This window comes from Capsicum annuum, chromosome 3 (assembly GCF_002878395.1).
Source record: "Capsicum annuum cultivar UCD-10X-F1 chromosome 3, UCD10Xv1.1, whole genome shotgun sequence".
NCBI classification, from domain to species: Eukaryota; Viridiplantae; Streptophyta; class Magnoliopsida; order Solanales; family Solanaceae; genus Capsicum; species Capsicum annuum.
Genome location: NC_061113.1, coordinates 78,739,942 through 78,764,337, shown reverse-complemented (window position 1 = coordinate 78,764,337; position 24,396 = coordinate 78,739,942). Strand labels below are relative to the sequence as shown.

The 24,396-nt window shown below is 34.5% G+C and overlaps 1 protein-coding gene across 1 annotated transcript; it reads left to right on the top strand.

Moving 5' to 3' along the window:
* Nucleotides 1-201: 201 nt before the first annotated feature.
* Nucleotides 202-678, top strand: LOC124896681. Its single transcript, XM_047408356.1, has one exon. It carries the CDS (start codon nt 202-204, stop codon nt 676-678), a length of 477 nt encoding a protein of 158 aa, XP_047264312.1.
* Nucleotides 679-24,396: the final 23,718 nt, after the last annotated feature.

Here is a 24,396-nt window from a genome sequence, read left to right as displayed (position 1 = left end):
TTAATGTTTGCTTAAAAAAGAGAAAAATGCCAAATTGAGGAAGTTCATGTCCAAACTTAGCAACTTTTATCGATAAATATCCTATTGCTTGAAGCTATCCAAGAGATCTCGGGATACGCTAATTTGATAAAAAAGTTGATTTACAAGAAGAAACTTGTTGAAGGTGATACGATTGAGGTTACTCATGGGTGTAGTGCTATCATGGATACCAAGGTCATAGAAAAGAAAGATGACCCCGGAGCATTCACTATTCCTTGCATAATTGGGATGCATGAATTTGCAAAAGCTCTATGGGACCTTGGAGAAAGCATCAACTTAATGCCTTTTGTCATATACAAGAAACTTGGTTTGGATACCCCAATGCCAACCTATATGCGACTCTTGATGGAGGACCGGTCTATAAAAAGGTTGGTGGGTATATTGTTTGACGTCCTTGTAAAAGTGGAAAAGTTCATTCTCCCATCGAATTTCATGGTATTGGATTGTGAAATAGACCAAGAGGTGCCTATCATTCTTGGTCATCCTTTCTTAGCTACCTGGAGAGCCATTGTCGAACTAGAGTTAGGTAAGATGAAATTTAGAGTGCAAAAGGATGAGGTCTCTTTCAAAATTTGCAAGTCAAAGAAGCAAACCGCGGAGTTGCAAGTAGTATCCATTATGGATGTTAAAAATGACTAGATGAATGAAGAGGAGTTGAAAGACCCACCTTGAGAATGAAGGAAGAAAGATGTCGTGCCATGATGATAACTAAAGAGCTAGGTGGGAGGCAACCAAAAAATACCACGAGAGTGGATCATATCCTTTTTGTTATATTTTTGTAGGGTAGATGTTATCTTTTACTTATTAATAACCTATGCATTTGTGGAACTAGGTAGTGCATTAGATAAGCTGAACAGGGGAGAATGTGTCAAAATTGAGTATAATAGTAAACAGAGAAAAATAGGAGAGCAAAATTGCTCTTTGTTATCGTGATCGTGGTCCCCAAGTACGATTGCGGTCTAGCAGGTGTCCACGATCATAGTCCCTTGACTGTGGTCGTAGCCACTTCTGCGATTTAAACCCTAGTTTCCTTTATTTTCCTCACACTCCCCTTCAAGATTGTACTATCTAATTTGAGCTAATTTTTAGCCAAGTTTGTGAGCTCTCAAACAGTATCCTTGCATCACTTTGCATCATAAATTCGGTAGGTGACATGAATCCATGAGTTTAGTTTTTAAAAATAGGCCATAGAATGCATGATTAAGAAATAGCCTAAAATTTTGATTGTTATGCTTTCCATGTTGTCATACTTGGTATTGGTTTTATGTTGGATGTTTTATTAAGATGTGCACACAAGTGGGGAAATCATGAGTACCCAATTATGTATGAAATTGGTAGACAAATGAGATTTTCACACCAATTGTTTGATAAAATGCTCAAATGAACTTTCAATATTAATGCTTGCTTTCTAAAGGGCACATTCACACACTTGTTAACATTGTTCCAATGATCTTAATATGCATCCATATTGTATAACATACTAGTAGCTTAAATTTGGAAGAAATTTAAACTTGCAGAGCTGACATGGAACCAGCCTTAGGTAGCGCGATCGCGGTCATATACCACAATCATGGTAACACGAACGCAATCCCGACTCAAGATCAAGGTAACTAAGGACAGTTTCCTGCCTTGCCAAAAATCCTGCATTTCCAATTTTTAGTTAAGCAACACCAAGCACCTAGTCTAATAAACTCTATTGATAAATATAGCACAGTTTGCATGATTAAAATATCATCAAAAGATATAATATGTGCTTAGAGCTTTCAGGACAACATCATGGATAAGTATGATCATATTTGATTCATGTCACCCAAGTGCCATACTCATTACTATAGGGATCTTTTGAGGAAAAATTGCTTCAGTAGAGAGAAATTTGCTTGGAAAATATACAGGAGAAACTACCGACACTTCATGACAAACTTAAAGCCATAGGGTCACGATTCTTCACCCCAGATCCATGCATTGGAAATGAGCAATGGGTCCATGAATTTTATGTAAACATTGGTGAAGTTTTTTTCTCGGACCCACTCAATGTGACTATCAAGATTTGAGGAAAGCTGGTGAAAATTGGTGATATACAAATCAATGATGTTTATGGTATCAAGCATACTGATATGAGTGAATTCAAAGCAAAGGGTTGTAAATCGGGGAGTTGGTTAGCACAACAATTATTCCCCAAAAAGAAAGTCTTATGGACCAAGACTAAAAGCAATATTTCTATGAATGACTTTACTTTTGAGGCCCAAATATCGTTGAACATCATCGATAGATGAGTTTCTCCTTGCCCCCACATGATAGCAGTTCTCAAATTTCATGCTAGGATAGTTTCATGTATTCTAGATGATATCCCTCTAGATGTTGGTCAACTCGTGGTTAATGAGATAGATCATTTCAAGGACCAAAGAGAAATGCATCTATTCTTCCCCTCCTTGATTATAGAGCTTTGCAAAAAAGTAGGGGTGGACGAGTATGCTAATAATACATGGGTGCATCGTAATGCCCCTATTTACCCTCTGAGGATTAGAGGTGAGGTCGCACCCAATAAAAGCAAGAAAAGAAAGATCGACTTGGAAAAACCTGCATGCAGTGAGCCTGAGTCTCATAGGACAACCACCACGAGACCTCTTGAGAAGATTAGAGTAAATATTATAACTATCAAAGAGCTCGTTTCTAGTTTTCCCCAAGGACCGAGAGAGCCTTCCACTGCTCATCATTCTTATGTGTCATGTAATTATTATGAGAAGTACAAGGAGGATCAAAAAAGCAATAATCTACCATTGATAAGCTTGAAAAAGACAACTCATCTTTGGTGGAGTCATATCGAGACCTCTGGATTGCTCATGAAAAAATGGTTACAAGGGATAAAAAGAGGGACAAATTCTTTTTTAGGTTATTGAAAGGTGTGAAGGGCTTATGGAAGGTTCTAAGGCCTCGAGATAAACTCCCTTCTTCTTGGGTGGATAGTGATGATGAGGCCCCAGCTAAGTGATCTGATCTTGAGGAAGAGGGTGGTGTTGCAGAGATCAATAGTTATAGAAACCCTTGATGCAGTTTTAGGGAGCACCCTTATCTCTTTTACCCTTAATTATTCATGCAGTGGGGAAACTGCTATCTTTTTAGTTGGGGTGTCCCCTTATTCTTATCCATTTAATTTGGGCCTGTATTATTGATATTTCTGCATACTTTTATGCTCTTTTGGATAGTTCTTATCTTTATTTTTATTTGTGTTGTAATAATTGGGCACCCCGATAGTGCCCATATTTTCATGGATTAGCTATTTTGTTCTAGGTTTGTTACTTTATTTTAGTTCTACTGTGATTGGGTTTCTAACCATGGGTACAAGGGAAGTCTGAGTACCCGTGGCACCGAGGCGATAGAATTCAAGGAAAGTCTAAGTACCTATAGCATTGATAATTTAGGATTGCATTATTATTCATTGGAGAAGTCTGAGTAACCATATGGTGGGTCGCTCGTACTATGATTTACAATGTGAGATGATAGATTAGATGGTTTCCATGATAATCAAATTATGTATAGTGCGAATACAAAAGCAATCAACCCCCTCCATCCAAAATTTTTGCAAAATTCAAAGGCATGGACGTGGGCTTTGGAAAATTAGTGAATACTCCTTCTTTGTCTCGAGCAGGTAGAATAATTTAACCCCTTGAAAACATTCATATGCCATGTGTGTGAGGTTAATTGTCTTTGTCTCACGTGTACTTGTGCCCTCTAGAACTTGCCCCATTAGTCTTTCAGAGCTAAATTTTGATTATGTTTGGTTGGTAAAATGATCATAGGCCATCTTGTGATTTGGGAAGCCCACTCTAGTCTAAAAATCCTACCCATGCATAATTATTGTTAGTACCTACTTTGAGCCTTTGGATCTTTCTTTGGAAAACTCTTTACAACCCATGACTATCCTTTTTATCTGTCTTGTAAACCAAACCCTCCTTGAACTTGAAAATGTAACTTGAGGATAAAACCCTAAGTTGGGGGTGGCAAAGATTGATTGAAGAAATTCAGGTATTCATAATAGGGCGAAGGCTAACAGAAGAGTGAAAGAGATGGGAGACAGTGATCTAGGAAGAAGACTTGGGAAAATTCAGGATCTTATTCGATGGCTAGTGTTCCATATTCTAAATCTTCTAGTGATCATCAATTTTAGACTGAAAATGGGTATTGGGAACAGGATGCCTAGTTTGAACGTGTGGAGCTCAGTCAGCTCTATCTAATCGCCCTGTTATTTCTTTGGGCAAGTGAACCGTGAAGTGTGTGATGAAGGAAGGAATAAGTGCTTCAAGTATAGTCAACTTGGTCTTCTGTAGAATGATTATCCTTTAGTTAGGGTCTCTAATAGGGCTAGCAAGGTTCTGATTTCTACGTCAGGAGCTCCATCACTAATGGGTGCTACTTCTGGCTTTGGCACTAATTAGGAATCGTCTGGATGCTCTTGCCACCTGCTAAGAATTCAAGAAATCACCTGATATCGTCACTGGTATGTTGCACCTCTTTTCCTATGATGTGTATTGTCTACTTGATTTGGGGTTTACTCTTTCTTATGTAACCTTATATATGGCTATCATGTTTATTTCGGTCCTGAGAGCATTTTGAACCCTTTTTCTATATCTACCCTGATGGGTGATTCTGTTATGGCTAAATGAGTTTATAGGGGTTGTATGATATCTATCTTTAGTAGGAAGACCTTTGTAGACTTAATAGAATTAGATATGGTCAATTTTAACATTATCCTGGGGATAGATTATCTCCATTCATGTTATGCCTCTTTAGATTGTTGGACTTGAAGGGTGAGTTTCTAATTTCTAAATGAGCTGGTTATAGAATAGGAAGTAATTTACCTAGTGCCTAAGGGAAGTTTAATTTTGTATCTTAGAGATTGGATGTTGATTTACAAAGGGTGTCTTTACTATCTAGTGCATGTTAAAGATTCTAGTTACGAGGGTCCTTCATTGTAATCTGTCCTCGTGCTCTATGAATTTCCTGTAGTGTTTATTAATGATTTTCCTGGTACTCCTCTTGAAAAGGAAATAAAATTTGGTATTGATCTTCTCCCGGATACCTGCCTTATCTCTTTCCTCCTTACAGAATAGCCTCAGTTGAGTTGAAGAAACTTAAGGAGCAGTTGAAAGATCTTCTTGATACAGGTTTTATTTGCTCTACTATGCCTCCATGGGGTGCTCCTGTGCTATTTATTTAAGTCCCCAATATTAAATGACAAGGTGCTTAAGTCACCTTAATACATATGCTGGGAGGTTCAAGTCCCCATACTGTATATGATATATGATTATTCTCTAATTCATGTGGCTACACGTACTGAGGCCCTTTTAACTAGGGTAGAGCTAGACTCATATAGCCCATGGGTGCCTTTTTATGACGATTTATCTACACAGTCTAGGTTAAGAGTTTTAAAGTATTTTCTAAGCTTTGTTCCGTATCCCAACATTTGACATATGTATATATGTATAATTGTGTGCACGGGATTTTAATTGGTTTGAATTATTGATCATGGTATTATTTTACCCCTTATCCCTGAGTTACATGTTAGCACTCACATTCTAACCATCCTAGAACCTACATTGTTTCATAATGTAGGATATAAAGACCCTTCTTTTAACTCTGTGCAACATTAGGTGGATCGACTTAATTCCTACGTTATTTGTGTTGAAGTGGTGAGCTTTTATTCTCTAAAAGACTTGATCATTTCATTGGTTTTCCTTTCATAAATTTTAATTAAAGACTTTAGATTAACAATGTCATTGTCAGGGTTGGGGCAAGGACTTTGTGGATTACTGTGGATTAGGTATTGGTTGTTGACATTCTTAGAGTTTGAGTTACTACTTGCTCGATCTTGTTATATGTTTAGAATTCATCTGCTTACTAGTGTATTCTATTCTGTTTGACTAGGCAAAGGGGGTGGTCTTCGATCCTCGGTGGACTTAGGAAACCCGTCACGGCCAAGCCCTGGTTTGGGTTATGATATTAGGTGAGCTATTGGAGTTGGAGTTACCCTTTTTCCTTCTATTTATCTATGTCTACTCTTTCATTTTTAAGAAAAATTGTATTTGACGATTCATTACTATAGTTTAGTTGTAGTAGCTCTTGTACCGACATTATTGAGTCTTGGGATGGTTTTTGTTCTTTTATCTATCTATTAGACTATTATGACTGCTTTATTGTTGTTTTAACTCTTTAAATATTTATTTTTGGCTTTTAGGCAATTTTTCACCAAGTTATGATGATGTGAATGGAGGCTTTGGGTTCATTATAAGGAATGAGAAGGAGTGGCACTTTTGGTTTTGCTCAAGCACTTGGATTGGTGGTAGTTAATTCAAACTTTTCCAAAAAGGAGGTTCATTTGGTTACCTTTCATAGTTCTATGGCTAAGACTTAAATTTACTTCTTGCTCCACAGGAATGGAGATAGGGGTACTTGTAAGGACTTTAAGGTCTTATTGAGTGAGACACTTTTGACCTAGCATAGGCTTTTGGTAATGGACCTAGAGATTATAAAGGAGCAGAGGATCAATCGAGGAATAGATAGGGTGATCTGACTTTGGTCAATGCACTAGATATAGGGGATAAGTGAATGGCGAGCAAGGCTTAGAGAGTAGTGGGGATGCTGATAGTATGTGGGATAAGACTACCAATTGCATTAGAGTGACAGCAAGAGAGGTGTTGGGTGTCTTGATAGTCCACTCAAACAAGCACCAAGGGGACTGGTGGTAGAACAAAGAGGTAAAGAGAAAGATGGAGGCTAAGAAGAGAGCATGCACAAAGTTGGTTGAGAGTAAGGATGAAGAAGATAAAAGGAAGAACAAGGAGAAGTATAAGATTGATAGGCGAGAGGCAAGCTTACCAGTTGCCATGGCTAAAGATACTGTTTTTAAGAGATTATACATGGTGTTAAATAATAAAGGTTGGGATAAAAAATTCTATTAGGAAGATGAGGGCTCGAGACCTTGAATGGGTAAAGTGTGTTAAGGATGTGGGCAAAGTTTTGGTGGAGGAGGATCATATTAGAAAGAGATGACATTCTTACTTCCATAAGCTTCTAAAAGATGGAAGGGATACTAGCATTGTGTTGGGGGATTTGGAGCATTCTGAGCGGTTTCGCGATTATGGTTATTGTTATTATAGGTGCACTAAAGTTGAGGACATTAACGGGGATATTCTTAGAATGTGTAGAGGTAGAGCAACAAGGCAAAATAAGATTCTAGTGGATTTGTGGAAGTGCACAAGAGTGGCAGGTATGGAGTGGTTGACTCAGTTGTTTGATATATTTTCAAGACAGTGAGGATGCTTGTAGCTTAGAGGTAGAGTATGATGATTCCGTTATATAAGAATAAGGGTGGCATTCAGGATTCCAATAATTATAAGGGTATCAAGTTGTTGAGTCACATTATGAAGATTTAGGAGAGGGTGGTCGAGTTGAGGTTGCAGAGGATTATTACTATTTTTTAAAATCTATTTCGGTGTATGTTAGGGTGATCGACCACTGAAGCTATCCATCTCTCTAGGAGACTAGTGGAGCAGTATAGGGAAAGAAAGAAGGATTTGTACATGGTGTTTATTGACTTAGAGAAGGCCCATGACAAAGTTCTCAGGAAGGTTCTTTGGAGGTGTTAGGAGGCTAGAGGTGTACCTATGGTGTATGTTAGGGTGATTAAGGATATGTACGATGGATCCAAGACTCGAATTAGGATTTGGGGAGGGGACTTGGAGCACTTTCCTATTTTGATGGGTTCACTAAGGATCGACACTTAGTTTGTTTCTTTTTACCTTGATGGTAGATGTTTTGATTTGACAAATTCAAGGTGAGGTTCCTTACTATATGCTTTTTGTGGATGATGTGGTCTTGACTTATGAGACACGTAGTAGCGTTACTGCTAAATTGGAGGTTTGGAGTTAAACCCTTGAGTCTAAAGGGTTTAGGTTGAGTAGGTCTAAGACAAAATATTTGGAGGGTAAGTTCAACTAGGTGTCTCATGAGTCCAACGTGGTTGTTGAGCTGTATACTCATTCTACCAATAAGAGAGAGAGTTTCAAGTATCTGGGGTCTATGATTCAAGAGAATGGAGAAATTGACAAGGATTTCACTTATTGGATTAGGGTAGGGTGGATGAAATGGAGGCTCGCCTCCAGAATCTTGTGTGCCAAAAAGATACCTCCAAAAATTAAAATCAAGTTCTACAAAGTGGTGATTAGACCAGCTTTATTGTATGGGGCAGAGTGTTGGCTTGTTTAGAAGGCCACATCTAGAATATGAAGGTGGCGGAGATGAGAATGCTTTGGTGGATGTGTGGGTGTACTAGGAAAGCTAGGATTAGAAATGAGGTTATTCCAAATAAGGTGGGAATGGCTTTGGTGGAAGCCAAGATGAGAGGAGTGAGATTGGGATAGTTCTATCATGTGATGAGGAGGGGCACAGATGCCCCAGTGCAAAGGTGTGAGAGGCTCAATAGGGATGGTTTCAAGTGAGGTTGAGGTAGATCAAATATTTATTGGAGGGAGATAATTAGATATGACATGGAGAAACTCCAGCTTACCAATGACATGACCTTGGATAGGAAGTTGTGGAGGAGGCAGATTAGGGTAGAAGGTTAGTATAAGTGTAGGATGTGAATCTTTTGTTGTATTACTTGGTGTATCTTGTTTATAGTATCATTGGATATGTTTATTTGTTTTGTATATTGTTCCTTTTACTATTCCTTGTGTAGATTGTTTAATTTTGAGCTGGGGTCTATTGAAAACAACCTCTCTATCTCACATCTGAGGTAGTGGTATGGATTGCACACACTTACCCGACCCAGACCCCACTTGGTGGGAATATCCTGGGTATGTTGTTGTTGTTGTTGTTACACTAAGTTATCCCATTGATTATGGCTTTGAGATATCGTTTGGCTTACCTACTAGCAGGATAAAGAAGGTGCCAACATAACACATGAATTGGGTCGTGACAAAAAGAGATGTTGGATGATTAAAAAATTTCATAAATTTGATGGAAAATATGGTTTAAAATCGTAGGGGTAATATAAAAAGATCCAAAAATAATACCTCTCCTAGCACGTAAATGGTCACGTAGCCTATGCAATGGCTAATAAAATAGGTATAACTTTTTAAACAAATTTCAGATTGAAAAATGATTGGTGGAGGAATGCATGTTTGAAGTTAACCTTGTAGGAACCTACACAATAACTTAATTATTAAAGTACCTTTCAACTCACCTTCATGAAATAGATTTCGTACAACCTTAATTCATATTCAATACCCTCCCATATTTAAGACATAACCTTTGTACTTATATACAATCATAGTTTCTAGATTCAGGTCTAACTACATAGTTAGAGAGGTCCAACTTTTTAGCCCAAAAGCTTAGGGTGTTACATCTTTTCTCTCAGATCTCCAAGGGAGTTAAGAACTACTTATTCTCTCTGTTCTTCTTTGAAATCCTTCTGTCACTTAAGGTATGTAAGGGCAATCTTCAGTATGGAAACCTATTCTTCTGCCCAAGTATGTTTTCAATAGTCAATTTTGTTCATGAATATAATTAGGACCTTGAATAAAATTCTTGAAGTTTAGTTCGTTTATCTCTTGATAGAAATCTTTGAATCCTCTATGACAGCCCTAGAAATATTAGAAGTGGAACTGATATCTTAATTTTGTCATTTTATTTCATGTCTATGGAACCTATTTTGAACCCTATTAACTTCTCTTCAATAGAAGTCAATTTTATGTTTTACAAAGGTTATCGCATGTTTTCTATAGGAATTAGTCTATGAGTTTTGCATGTCTACACTATGAAAGTTTACAAATTGCTTCAACGCATGTTGGTAGATTTTGATAGAAGAAAATGTTTTATGTTGAAACCGTAGACTAGCATGTTTTATACTCCCTCTATTTAAAAAAGAATGATGACCTATTTTGCCTTGGGCATAGTTTAAGAAAATAAAGAGGATTTTGAATCTTGTGCTCTCAAATTAAAGACATGTCAAATGTATGAAAATGTTATTTGATCTTGTGGTCTTAAATATGTCATGTGAAAAGTTGGAATTAAAAAGTTGCTAACATGAATAACAACTTTAAAATAAGTAGACAAATAAAGCACACAAGAAGAATTCATTCATTCTCAAAATAGAAGTCAGTACCAGTACAATCATCCCAAAATAACACATAAAATAAACTATCTTCAAGAGCCAACATAACAACCAAAATTAAACTGTCATAAGATTAATGAGAGGACAGGGATAATAGGTCTTAGGGTTAAGATTGCCCCTCTTTGCATACCTCATTATGACCTTCATGGGTAACACATGAAGAAAGAATATATCAAAAATCCCAAACTTTAAAGATGAATCTTGTCGTCTGCATAACTCTTTTTCCTACTCTAGGATGCTCGAAGACTATCCTAAATTACGTGAACTCTATCCAGACTTGCAATGCAAGTCGGTACCATGGGGTCTAACCTTTAAAGTCTCAAACCAACCAATAGGGATTCGATAACCCCTACCATAAAATTCCTCGAAAGAAGCCATCTCGATACTCAAATGGTAGCTGTTATTATAAGTGAACGCAAGGCCAAATGCTGCTCACATTGACCTTTGAAATCTATAATATGTTCACAGAAGATATCTTCTAGAATCTGAATAGATTTCTCAGACTGACTATCAATCTGGGGATGGAAAGCTATGCTAAACTCAACTCGAGTACCTAACTCCTTTTGAAAAGTCTGCCAAAAGCTAAAAGTAAACACTAAGCCTTTGTCTAAAATAAGAAACATAGGTACCCGATAAAAGGCAAACTATCTCACAAATATAGATACGGTCCAACCTCTCAGTATTGAAGAAAATTGGAATAGGGATAGAAGGGCTTGATTTGGTTAACAATCTAGGATGATCCAAATACTTTCAGAACCATAAGAATTACAAAGCAACCTAGTTAGAAAGTCCATAGTGATCTACTTTCACTTCCACCCATAAGTGGGTAATATCTGAAACAAACCACCCGATCTCTGATGCTTAATGAGCTACAAAATCTGCCATATCCTTCTTCATACCCACTCCTATCAATAAAGCTGCTTTTAATCATGATACATCTTGGTCACACCTGGATAGATAGAATATCTAGAGCAATGAGCCTTCTTCAAAATCAATCTCACCAAATTTTTGACTCTCAAAACATAAACTTGGCCACCAATCATCAATCACAACTATAATACAGAGAGGATTTCTTAGTCTTAAACACCTTATCTTGAATCACCCTCAAAATATCATCATCAAACTGGTGAGCTCTAATCTACTCAATCAAAGAAGATCTAGCATGAACAAAGGCTAAGACATTCCCGGTGTTGAAATATCAAGCCTATTCATCTGGTTAGCTAAAGAATCAACCTCGAAGGCTAAAGCCTACTCCTTGTCAAGATATAAGATAAAATCCCTATACTATTTAACTTCTGACTCAAGGCATTTGTAACCATATTAGCCTTGCCCGGATGGAACGTAAAAGTGATTTCATAATTGTTAAGAAACTCAAGCTAATATCGCTACCTCATATTAAGATCTTGTCATCTGAAGATGTACCGAAGGTATGATGGTACGAAAAATCACACAAGGTACTCCATAAAGAAATGACATGATAGCTTCAACAAAAATATAACAACTACAAACTCCAAAACATGGGTAGGGTAATTTCTCTCATGAGGCTTCAACTGACGAGATGCATAAGCAATCACCTTACCTTTCTATATCAATAGTACACCCAAACTAATACCTAAAGTATCTCAAAACATGATAAAACCCATACCCTCCCAGGAAGAGTCAAGATTGAGTCAAAGTCAATAACTCTTTGAGCTTTTGAAAGCTCTTCTCACACGCTCTGACCACGAAACCCTATATTTTTTTGAGTCAACTTGGTCAATGGAGCCATAATAAATTGAAACCCTCTTCAAAATATTGTTAATAACCTGCCAAACAAATGCAACTCCAAGTCTTTATAGGAGAAGTAGGTATAGCCCAATTAGGAATTACCGTAATCTTAGTCGATCAATCCTAATAATATCTTTAGTCACCACATGACCCATGAAAGAGATAGAATACAACCAAAACTTACAAATAGAAAACTCAGCATACAACTTCTCATCACACAACCTCTAAAGCACAATCCTTTGGGCTTCACATAGTCGACCTTAATCTTGGAATAAACTAAGATGTTATTTAAATATACAATTACAAAGGAGGTAAGATACAATTGATATACCCAATTCATCAACTCCATAAACGTTATAGGGGCATTGGTCAATCCGAAAGACATGACCAAAACTCATAATGGCCATATCGAGTTAGAAAAGTTATCTTCAAAACACAAGCTCTAATCTGTAACTGATGATACCCAGACCTCAAATTAATCTTAGAAAACACTAAAGCACCCTAAAGCTGGTTAAATAGATCATTAATGCGAGGAATATTTAACCTTCACTTTGGTCAAATACCTATAATCAATACACATGTGCATATAACTATCTTTCTTCTTCTCAAAGAAGATAGACGTACATCAAGGAGATACACTAGGTCTAATAAACCCCCTACTCAATAAATCTTATAATTGTTCCTTTAACTCCCTAAACTCAGCCAGAGCCATCCAATAGGGAGGAATAGAAATGGGCTTGGTTTCTAACGGCACATCAATAGAAAAATTGATATCATAATATAAAGGCATACAAGGCAAATTCATAGAAAACACATCCATGAACTCATAAACAACTAAAATAGAATCCATAGGTAGTGGTGAGGTAGAATTAATATCATGGATATAAGCTAAATAAGATAGACATTCTCTCTTTATCATGCAGCAAACACACAAAAAAGATATAACACCCTTTAAAATTAAATTAAGCATACCCTTTTAAGCTAACCTCGGCACACCCAGTGTAGATAAGGTCACTAATTCACACAATAGTCAAAATAGCATGATAAGGAGCTAATATATCCATTCTTAGGATAATATCAAAAGCAACCATATCTAACACAATCAAGTCTACCCTAGTTTCACGGCTTGAAAGGTAACCATATAAGATTGGTACACCCAATTCACCACTAAAAAGTATCCCACAATGGTAAAAATATGAATAGGCATACCGAGAGGTTAACGCACAACATCAAAACTAGAAGTAAAATATATAGACACATAAGAGAAAGTTGACCTAGGGTCAAATAATACAAAAGTAGATTTGTAGAAAACTAGGACAATACTTGTAATAACAGTATTATAGGCCTTTGCCTCAAGTGTAGACAATATAGCATAGCACTGACTATGTCCGCGACCACTACCACAACTATCTCTAGCTTTATCTAGAGCACCTCTATCTTTATCCCTACCACTCTGTGAATAACCCCTCAGTATTGATATAGGAGTAGGTATAAAAAATGCCAAGGACAATTCTTGGATATATGTCTAAGCTTATCACATACAAAACTATATGGACTAAATCAATCTGAGACAGTATGGCTAAACCAGAGCAATCATCCTGACCAAATATCTAACTTCCAAAAGTTACTGAACCTTAAAACCTACCACCTGATATATGTTAAGTATCTTGGTATAGTGTACATTAATAACCAAAAGAATCTCTACTAGAAAAGTATCTACCTCAAGAGGCATGTCTACTAAACTTACCATGACAATGCACCTTCTTGGTTCCTTCTTGAGTAACTTGGATAATCAACTCGGTCATTTTGGCATGCTCAGTAATACTCTAAATAGAAACCCCTGATATTACCATCTGAGTTGTAGACAACTAATAAGTAGCATCTAATCCCTTTATAAACTTCTAAATCTACTCAGACTTAATGGAGATGTTAGCAACTGAATACCTTGGTAAAGTGTAAAAATGAGCATTCTCAATAATAGTCATGAAGCCCTTCTACAAATTATCAAACTTATCATACATTTGAATCCTCAGACTATATGGTAAAAACCTCTCCAAAAATCCTCAGAAAATTGAGCCCAAGTAGTAGTAGGTGAATCCAAAGGTATATAACTTGCGCATCATCATTAATATCATCACAAAACTTACAAAGACCCAAGAGAATAAATGTTTTAAACCTCTTTAAATCATCAGAAGCCATAACTATACCAAAGCAACCGGAGAAATTATAAGTCTGGCAGGATGAGAATCCATACATGGGGGTGCCGTAATGAAGATTGTACCCCTGAACTAGGAATACCATGATTAGATACTAGAATAGAAGGTGAAACACCACTTGAAGTCTAAGGAATATCATAAGCAGATGTCGGTACAAATAGTAGAACCACACTCGAGGTAAAAAATAATACCATAAGCAGACATCAACATTGATGGTGGTACCATACTCTGAACTGAAGGAACACCAGGTGCACTTAAGTGAACACCATCCAAATGAGTCAATAACTAAATTAACAAACCTATAGAACTCGGGTAGCAACTGAACCCTATATGTCCTGAGCTTTTCCTATATCTTTTGCACGCTCAACCTTAGGCATAGGGGATGTCCTTCTAGCACTACCTCTGACAGGGGTAGCTCCTTGTGCCCATCCTCTACCTTTGGTCCATCTACCACTCCTACCTTATCCTCTAGTCTGGGATCTATCTACGGGTGCTATCTCAACATCCCTAACCTTTTATGATCTAGTCTTTACCATTTATGCATAAAAGAGTGGAACAAAACTTAGAATATAAGGTATAATAAAACACATGATAAGGGATCAAAATATACAAGTTTTTCCTAACGACATATTATAGCCTCTCAAAGATAGATACAAACATCTACATACCAATCTGTGAGACTCTACTAGACATCCTACTCTTATAGTTATAAGACCGGTGAACTTGGCTCTGATACTATTTGTCATAACCCAAAAAAAAATATGATGGCACTTATTATGGTCAAGTCTTGATAAGTAAAGAAGTCCCCCAAACTAACAAAAGAAAAAAAATCAATAATAACATAAGCGTATATAAGACTTTTAGACTTCTCTCTCTCTATATATAAAATAATAAACAGAAGTATGAAGAAATAACATTAACCACCTAAAACCTGGTGTTATAATGAAAGAGAACTTTAAGTAAAAACTTGAAATTGAAAAGTACAAAATCTGTCTTGATCTAAATAATGACATAAGTAAGATAAAGTGAGATTTGAAAATCCGCCCTAAACAATCAAAATTTCATCAACCAACTACATGATCTCAACTTCCACGTGTTGTACTCGTGCTAGGATCTGCACCAGAAGGGCATAATAGGGGTGAGTATGGTTCGCTTAAACTCAATAGGTATCATAGGTTGAATGAGAAAAGTAGAAAATAAGATAAGTAAAATATATTATGGGCATATCACCTGCAAGCAAAAAAGTCCTAAACAGTAGCTCACAACGTCTCCATTGATAGTTCTAATATACTTATATATATATATATATATATATATATATATATATATAGAGAGAGAGAGAGAGAGAGAGAGAGAGAGAGAGAGAGAAACTGAAGCAACACAAATATGTATGGAAACTCACTGAAAGTAATCATAAGTCAAGAAAAGTAAAGAAAGTCAAAAAAAATGAGTATACAAATGTAATGCAATTCAGTATGGATGGGATAAATGACGAAAGCCATTACATGACTTTTGGTATACACCAATCGAGCTAAAAGTTACCAAGTATGTCCCATGAAGGGTTCATAAATCATATACTATATCTCATATCTGAATATCAGTCTCAATCTCAACTCTCTTCTCTGACTCATATTCACGGAGTGGGTTTTCATAAAGGTGTCTCATTCTCTTTTAAAAATAGTGTTTCCCTATGGTACCAGTATTTCATAAATGTATATGTATAGAATAAGGATGTAATGCTCACAGTCAACTTAAATGATGATATACAATCCAACCAACAAAGAAATATATATACAAGTAAGTCCAAAAATCAATTTAATATGTCTATATTCATGATTATCAACTCCAATTAGGCACCATTAGAATAAATATGCATGCAAGACATCATTAATATAATATACATCCCTAACTCAAGTATTTTATCAAGATAAAACAAAACCAATACTTAATTATAGCCTAAATTAGTAAAATAAGCCCATTAAGAGCATTATATCTAGAATAAAGGAATTTAGATGCACAGATAAGGCCAATAATGTTATGAAGCCCCCACATGAGCAATAGACATTATCAGATATCACACATAAACAATGAAAGAAATATAAGCTCCTCACACATGCACACAACAATAAAACTAAGCTCAAAATATTAACCCTATAGTTATTTTCTCCAACTCATAGCATGCTTTAATATTTATTAACTACCTAGCTCAATTAAAAAAATGTTAAGTTATAACCTATCTCTAAATAATGCAATTGTTATCTAAAGTGATTCAAAATAAAGTCTTCTCCTTACGAACGACCTCAAAACCAACTACAACCTTCAAATATAGGATCTATACCTTAAAATAAGGCCAAGCACATTGCCAACCCTAAACTTGCATGAACTTTTATTTTGGCACCTCAACCAACCGTTGTTTATTTTAAGCACATAAAAGAGTATCCAAGTGTCTTATTGTAACACCCTTAAATTTTTTATCAACTTATTTTTAACCTTCTAATGTTTGAAATATTGATTTTTGAATTGAATTGTATTTAGGGATGTTAAAAAGGTATTTGGAGAATGTTTTATAATTTTTAAAAGGGGATCAACGCTATTTTAGGACCCTGGGGTAGTGAGGGCATTGTTATTGATAATGTTATTATCAATGTTATGATCATTGTTATGGCTAGTTTATGGCAAACTGGTTATTGATTCAGTATCGATACTCAAGATATGATTTTGGCTCTTCTATTCTTTGATTTCATTATGATGCATAATTAATTCATGATTAGACATATGGATTAGAAATCTGGAGTATTCTAGCTCTAGTTCCTATTATGATTATGAGATATTAAAGTGCTAGTCTAACGATGTAGGCTATACAGGAAGTTAACCTTGTTTCTATATATATTTATATCTAGCTAATATAGCTATGGTATTACCATATATCTCTTCCTTCATTCATTCAGATTGTATATTCATTCTTTGGCCTTGTATATTGTTATATATCCTTATTTTGCCCTTTATTTGTTTATTGGCCAGGAATATACAGTATAGTGTTAAGATTCCTGAATATGGCTGGAATAGGATACCTCATCCTTTATACTTTCTTAGCCTTATCATGTTAGTCTCTTGGACATTAATAGGATAGTTTATCCTTATTATCTCATTGGCTTGCTTATGTGGTTGGTGGATATTTGGGTGTAGTTTTCCATTCTATTTATATATTATATATATTTGCATTATCTTTGAAGCTCAGTTGGCAGTTTCCTACTGTGCACTACATGTTTGGTATTCATACTACACTTCTGCAGCCTGCAAATCATAGTATGGGCTATTTCCGTTGGTGTGTGTATCATGTGGAGCAGCCATAGTTCACAGACTTAATGTGAGCTCTTGATATTTAGAGTATTACTTACCTCCCTCTTATGTACTAGACTAGTCTCTATGTTGTATTTGGAGATAAGTTGTATCAGTGTAATTCCCTTGATATTTTATTCTTGTACTCTTATTTTATTATAAGCTCTTATACTAATACTACTAGGTTTTGAGACTATATTATGTATTTGATCTTTTATCACATGTATTCCGTAGTATTTTCTTTATCTTTTTGAGTAGTCTATTACTAGTTGTTCCAGACTACGGGTTTGCTTGCCTGCTGGTGGGTTATAATAGACATCATCATGACCTGAGAAATTGCGTTATGACAAGGAGGGTACTGGATTCTTATCTCAATATGTAAAAAAAGTATGGGGCGTACTTTGCTAAAAAGTATGGGGGGTACTTTGCTAAGATTGTACTACTTAATTTAAAAAAATAAAGCAAAAGAAGGCATAATACTTTTGGTTGTATGCGTATGCTGATTAAAGTATTGCATATATATTGTGTTTATTAATAATTATTTGGTTGATTTTATGAACAATGTTATAGCAAAAGAAAAGAATTTTGAGAATATAATTTCAAAAATGAGGATTTAAGTAAGTTACAATGTTAGAGAAATATTTTGATGAAGATTTTACAATTATCTTATTGACATAAATGATCCTGAAATATATTATGTTGTTATTTCTTCTCTTGGTTCATTATTTTGAGAAGATGGAACTAATGATTAAGTGTTATAGTGAATTAATATTTGTTGTACTATAGAGGTACAATGATGATAAGTGAATCACAAAATCTATATGTGATTATATTATTAAGACCCGATTTCTAAGGTCATGATGAAACCTATTATAACTCACCAATAGATAAGCCAATCCATAGCCCAGAACTACAAGTATCGAGATCATAAGAGAAAATATAAATAAAACTAAAAAGGAGAAATAGATCCAGGAGAAAGGAAATATCCCTCAAGTCCTGATGTTAGTCGATATAAGAGTCATTAGCATAACAAGAGTACAAGGTAAATATAATATCTTTAATATGTACAAAACGGTCTTTGAAATACAATATAAAGATCAATCCAGCTAAAGATAGAGGGAGAAGGAACAACTCCTGACACCAGGAGCTAACCCAAGTCTTCGATCTATCACAGGTCTGCACAAGGCATACGTCAATGGTGATAACTCATACTATGATCTGTAAGGTGCAGAAGTGTAGCATTAGTACCAAACATGCGGTACTTAGTAGGCGTACAAGATAAATGCAAGTACACATAGCACGTAAGACAAGGATATACATTATAAGCAATTAACTAAAAAATGAAATACTATAAGAATCGTAGAGAAGTAGAGATAAACCATCATAAACAAGAAGGGAGCTAGCTTTAGCACAATTAGAACATCTTACACAAATAAGAATGATTATCAAATAATCTAATAATAAGGCTCATAATATCAGAGTGTAAAGAAACTCCAAAGCATACCTATGATCATGGGTAAAAGTACATAACCATCCTGTCATAAATTAAACAATAATAATCAAACAAGAACCTAATCGAACCCCCATAAACCCAAAAGATACACAACAACAAATAAAAATACCTCAGTGACCTCCCATAAAACATGTAAGTACAAATTACAAACAATCATACTGGTGGTAGATGATGCATATGAATGAATGAATGCGAAGGAAAATTAGATGATGCATGTATATACACCTCCTCTAACTTAGCAGCTCACAAAGACAAGACTTACAGTGATCACCCTCCTCCAAAATAGTGGCTCCTAGATAAGGGGCTTATAGGTGATCAGAATATCTGTATATTCTCCATCTAGTACCAAAAATAAGCCCGAATAATAATTGCATGAAATCAAATCGAGACTTAGTAAATAGTAATTAGTAAAATTCAATGCCCAAGATTGAACCAGGACTAAATAAGTGCACAAAATAAAATTAAGACTAAATAAGTAATTAACAAAATTCAATAAGTAATCAGTAAAATTCAGTGCCCAAAATAGAACAAAGAGTAAAGTAGTAGAATCAGTGCATCTATGTCTTAACATTCGTCAGTCAATAGTAAGGGTGTTACAACTTTCGTTTAAAAATTAGTTTATGATAAAAGGGTGAGAATAAATACTTTTTTGAAAATAGTAGTGAAAATCGATGTTTCTCAATGAAATCATACAATAATGCATGATCTTGCCCATGTGAAGGAATGCATATCATTGCCAACGTCCAAACAAGAATGCAAGTTATAATTATGTATAAATAGGTAATGCTAGCCCTCAAAGATAAGTATACTAACCTGGAACCTTAACCGAGTCATAACTAAGGCCTCGGGTCCAATAATGTACTGAGCAATATGAATAAATATGTATATACATAGCAATTTAGGAAATAAAAGTAAGCAAGAGAAAGTATGTTACTGAAGAATTAACCAACAGATGACATTTTTATCTAAAGGTACTACCCAAATCTATACTAGGGATTACTAATAACAACCTAAGGCTATAACAGTTAAACAAGAATCCTTATCATAGTTTGAGTTGTAGGCATAAAAAGGTAAATAAATAAGATAAGGGTCAATACCAAGTAGACCATACAATAATAAAGAAGTCTAAGGTTCATGTGCTATAAAGGGGTACTATTCTATATTAGTTATTTTGTGGGACTGCTAGGCTAGCTAAATCAAAGTAAGCGACCACCCAAATTAAGCTAAAATTTCTAATTCTAGTTCAAAGGATATTACATATACTAAGACATGCCACAATGAGATAAATAGCTACCTAAACTAAGGATTTCGAAACATGATTCTCGTAGAAGGATCCTAATGAATGTTAAGAATTTTGGAATGAAAAAATAACCTTAAACCTATCATATAGACCTCTATCCTACATGCAATCTATACAATACACCATCCCATACAGAAAAGTAGACCATAGCCTACCTGAATGTCATGGATGCCAAAGAATAGCCTTGAATCTTCCATGAGTTGCACTTTTCCTCTACTCGATATCAGAAAACAGTCATATCAAAAACCTCCAAGAATAAAGATAAATCCTCCTATCCGAACTTCACACTAGAATTTGAGCTTAAATAACTTGACATTGATTTTATTTTTGGGATAAAATAAATCATCAATTTTATATTTTCCTATAACACTCCTTTGCTTCATACAAATGCATACGAGCATGTTGTAACTTCCATGTAGAGTTGCTATCTTAAAGATTTCAAATGAAAAAAGTTGCTCATAGATCACAAAAGTTTATATAAGGAAGTGAACATTTTGCCACCCTTAAAATAGACAATTATCAATTCATTTTAATGAAAGTAAGTTGAAAGATAATAGACTGAAGTGATTTTCTAGCACACCCTACTATTTTGTAGAACATATACATAGATTACTATATATAAGAAGCGTGAATGTTGAGCTGCTTGCGGTCATCCTAGTTGCTTCAGGTGCTTCAAGAATGATTTTTATATCACCCCTAGCTAATTATTATAAATTATTTAAGTATTATAATATTAATAACATTTAATAAGAAGATAGTTTTCAAAATGACTACTAAGCTCCTCAAAATTTCACTTATTATTATTTGAGGATTTTTTTGGCTGCTTCAATTGTTATTTTAATGTATCACCTCTAATTAATTATTATAAATCATTTCGATGTTAGAAAGTTAATAATAATCAGTAAAAAATAAAGCAGACATTTTTGACATGTTCGCTTTCACTGGTTCGATCGTTAGTTTACTATATCGCTCTTAATTAATTATTATAAGTCATCTAAGTATTAAAAATAATATTAAAAAATTATTATAAAGTCATGTAAGTATTAAAAAATTAATATATTTAATGTTAAATTAACTTGATGTCTTATATGAGATCAACTTAATTTTTTTTCACAAGTATTTTTTATGATAATTTTATTGTATCACTTCTAATCAGTTATTATAATTCATTCAAGACATGTCTACTTCGATGCTTCAATCGTGATTTTATGATATCACTCCTAATTAATTATTATGGGCATCTAACCATTGTGTCACTTAAGTGGGAATTGAAGGAAAAGTATTATAAATCACAGTAATTAAAAAATTAAATTATTTTTAAAATATAATTGACTATCAAAGCCACAAAATTTTGAATAAGGAAAATAACATATATTATTTGAAATTTACATAAAATATTCTATAAATTATAATATTTAACAACTTAAAATATCTTTAAAAAATTAATCTATTATATATTTCAAAAAATACGTAAAAAAATAATATAGATCATAATAATTAACAACTTGAAAATTTTAAAAGACGTAAAATATTTTATTGACTCTAAAAATTATACCAGTGTCACTTAAATTAGAACAGTTAAAAGTATAATTGAATATCAACGCCACAAAAGTTAGGAAAGGTGAATAACATGTAATATTTGAAAATCACGTAAAAGGATTATAAATTACAATAGTTGACATCTTAAAGCCTCTAAAAAACTAATTTGTTGTATATTTTGAAAAATACTTGAAAGAGTACCAAAATCACAATAATTAACAACTTAAAAAATTGTAAAGATATAAAATATTTTGTTGACTTCAGAAATTATATCATTACCACTTAAATTGGAATAGCAAAAAAGTATTATAAAGATCAATAATTAAAAAATTAAATTATTTTTAAAATATAATTGGCTATAGTTTATCTTAATTTTATTTATTTCACATAAATTAAGATTAAAAAATAACATATATTGGCATAGGCCCTCGACATCTAGTATATACATAAATGTCATCAAACATTTTATAGTGGATGAAAGAGAATGTCTACTAACTAATGTAAAAAATGTAACATGTTGTCCCTTTATTTATCCTCCACGTGGGGTGAGTGGTGGCATTACCCCAACCCTCTTTTTCTATAAAATTCTTGGATGAAGTCATTCCACGTGTGTACGGGTATTGTGTGAGTTCATGATAAAATAAATATAGTTTTTTAAAATATATCACAATTGAGAGAGAATTATTTCAAATGAAGTCTACCTCTAATAATAATAAATTTATCAATTTAATTAGACTTAATATCTCTGTTAAAATATTAATAAATTATATAATTATTTAAAATAAGTACATACACAATTTTATCATAACTAATGAATTTTCATTAAATATCTAAAATAAATTATAGAGGCGAAAAACTATATATTGTACCAAATTTAATTTTGGACAAATATTTCAGAGAATGTTTTGCATTAATAAAATTCTCCGACGAACTGCTCAGGCACCGATCCACCTGTCCTGTCAGGTCCTAAATGATGGGCAACAACTATCAAGAAGCTCGAAATGCAATAAATGCATAAAAAGTTAAAAAAATAACTTAAAGGGTCATTACAACATCCACTACTAATAGGAGTTTTATCCTCAAAATTCAAGGAATAGAAAAGATCAAACTCTCGAAGTGATGAGGGTACTAGGTCTTCATACACTATTAGGCTCCCCAAATACCCACCCTAATTGAATGTAAGATTTATCCGATATGTACCATCTTTGCTGGATATGAACAACACATATTTAACGTCTGACAAGGCTATATTCAAGCTAACTAGTGAGCCAAATCACCAACCTTCAGCTCTAAGTCCAACATACTCCGATCATCATAAATCTGTTGCCTGCTCTAACTACCCAGAATCTCTTTAACATCAACCAAATTGGGTCTGGATAACCATATACTGCAACATGGATCATGACCCAACCTCGAAAGAATAAAACCAACCTACCGAATATCTGTCCAGCTTAACATACGTACAAAAACACGAAAAGATCCACTTGGGTACTTGAAACCAATCACAGAAGTCTGACATAAAATCTCTAGAATCTACACGATCCTATCTAAATACCCTACCAATCTATGGGTGAAAAGCGGCGCTAAGCTCAACTCAATTACTCATCTCCTATTAAATAGACTTCTAGAAACCCAACAAGTCAAATTTAGAAGAAACCAACACCTTTTACACCCGAACCGTCCCTCAAATATAAATTTGAGACAACCACTCTAGTTTCAAGGAAAACTGAACCAGCAGGCAGTAAGTAAGCAAGACCAATTCACTAATCAACAATGCATAAAATGGACTCAAACCCTAAAATACATATCGTAAGCGAGACACAAAATCCATAGTTATCCACTAAGCATATGAGATAAACCACTAGGACTCGAGTGTCCAAAATATACCCACTGAGAAACTAACATCTTAATAAAAGATGGAATACACACCTCAAGCTCTTACCTGGATGAGTCGAAACTAACGCAAGAGCCAATAAGTCCTTGAGACCAAAAATATTTCACCTCACACTTATCAGACCACTGGAGATGGATGTCTCTGAATTAATTTGGTCAAACATACTATCAAGGATGAAATGCCTCAACAAAGCCATTTGGTACAACCTACTAATCTGACACACTTCCATTCTTAACAGGAGACATTGTCCTATCCTCAACTAGAAACTTTCTTGATCCTCACTAAGAGTACTAAGAACCCACCCTCAAATACCACATTCCCCGAGAATGTCATAACCCTATACCAATCTCATACTAAAAAACTTAGCACATATTCAATGATCCCATAAAGTCCAAATTTAAGGCATCGTTGTTGATCCTTGACAGAAATGAGTTCGATCAAATCCTAATACTACAGTACAATAAACCCATACTTGGTATGGGATGCTATAAAAACCAAAAACATAATCATAAACTCATGATGGTTGCAAAAAGTCCTATCAATAGTCTTTGGTAAGTTTGTTGCATTTATCCTTGCTAATGGTAGTCCAACCTTAAATAACTCAGAAAATAAGAATAT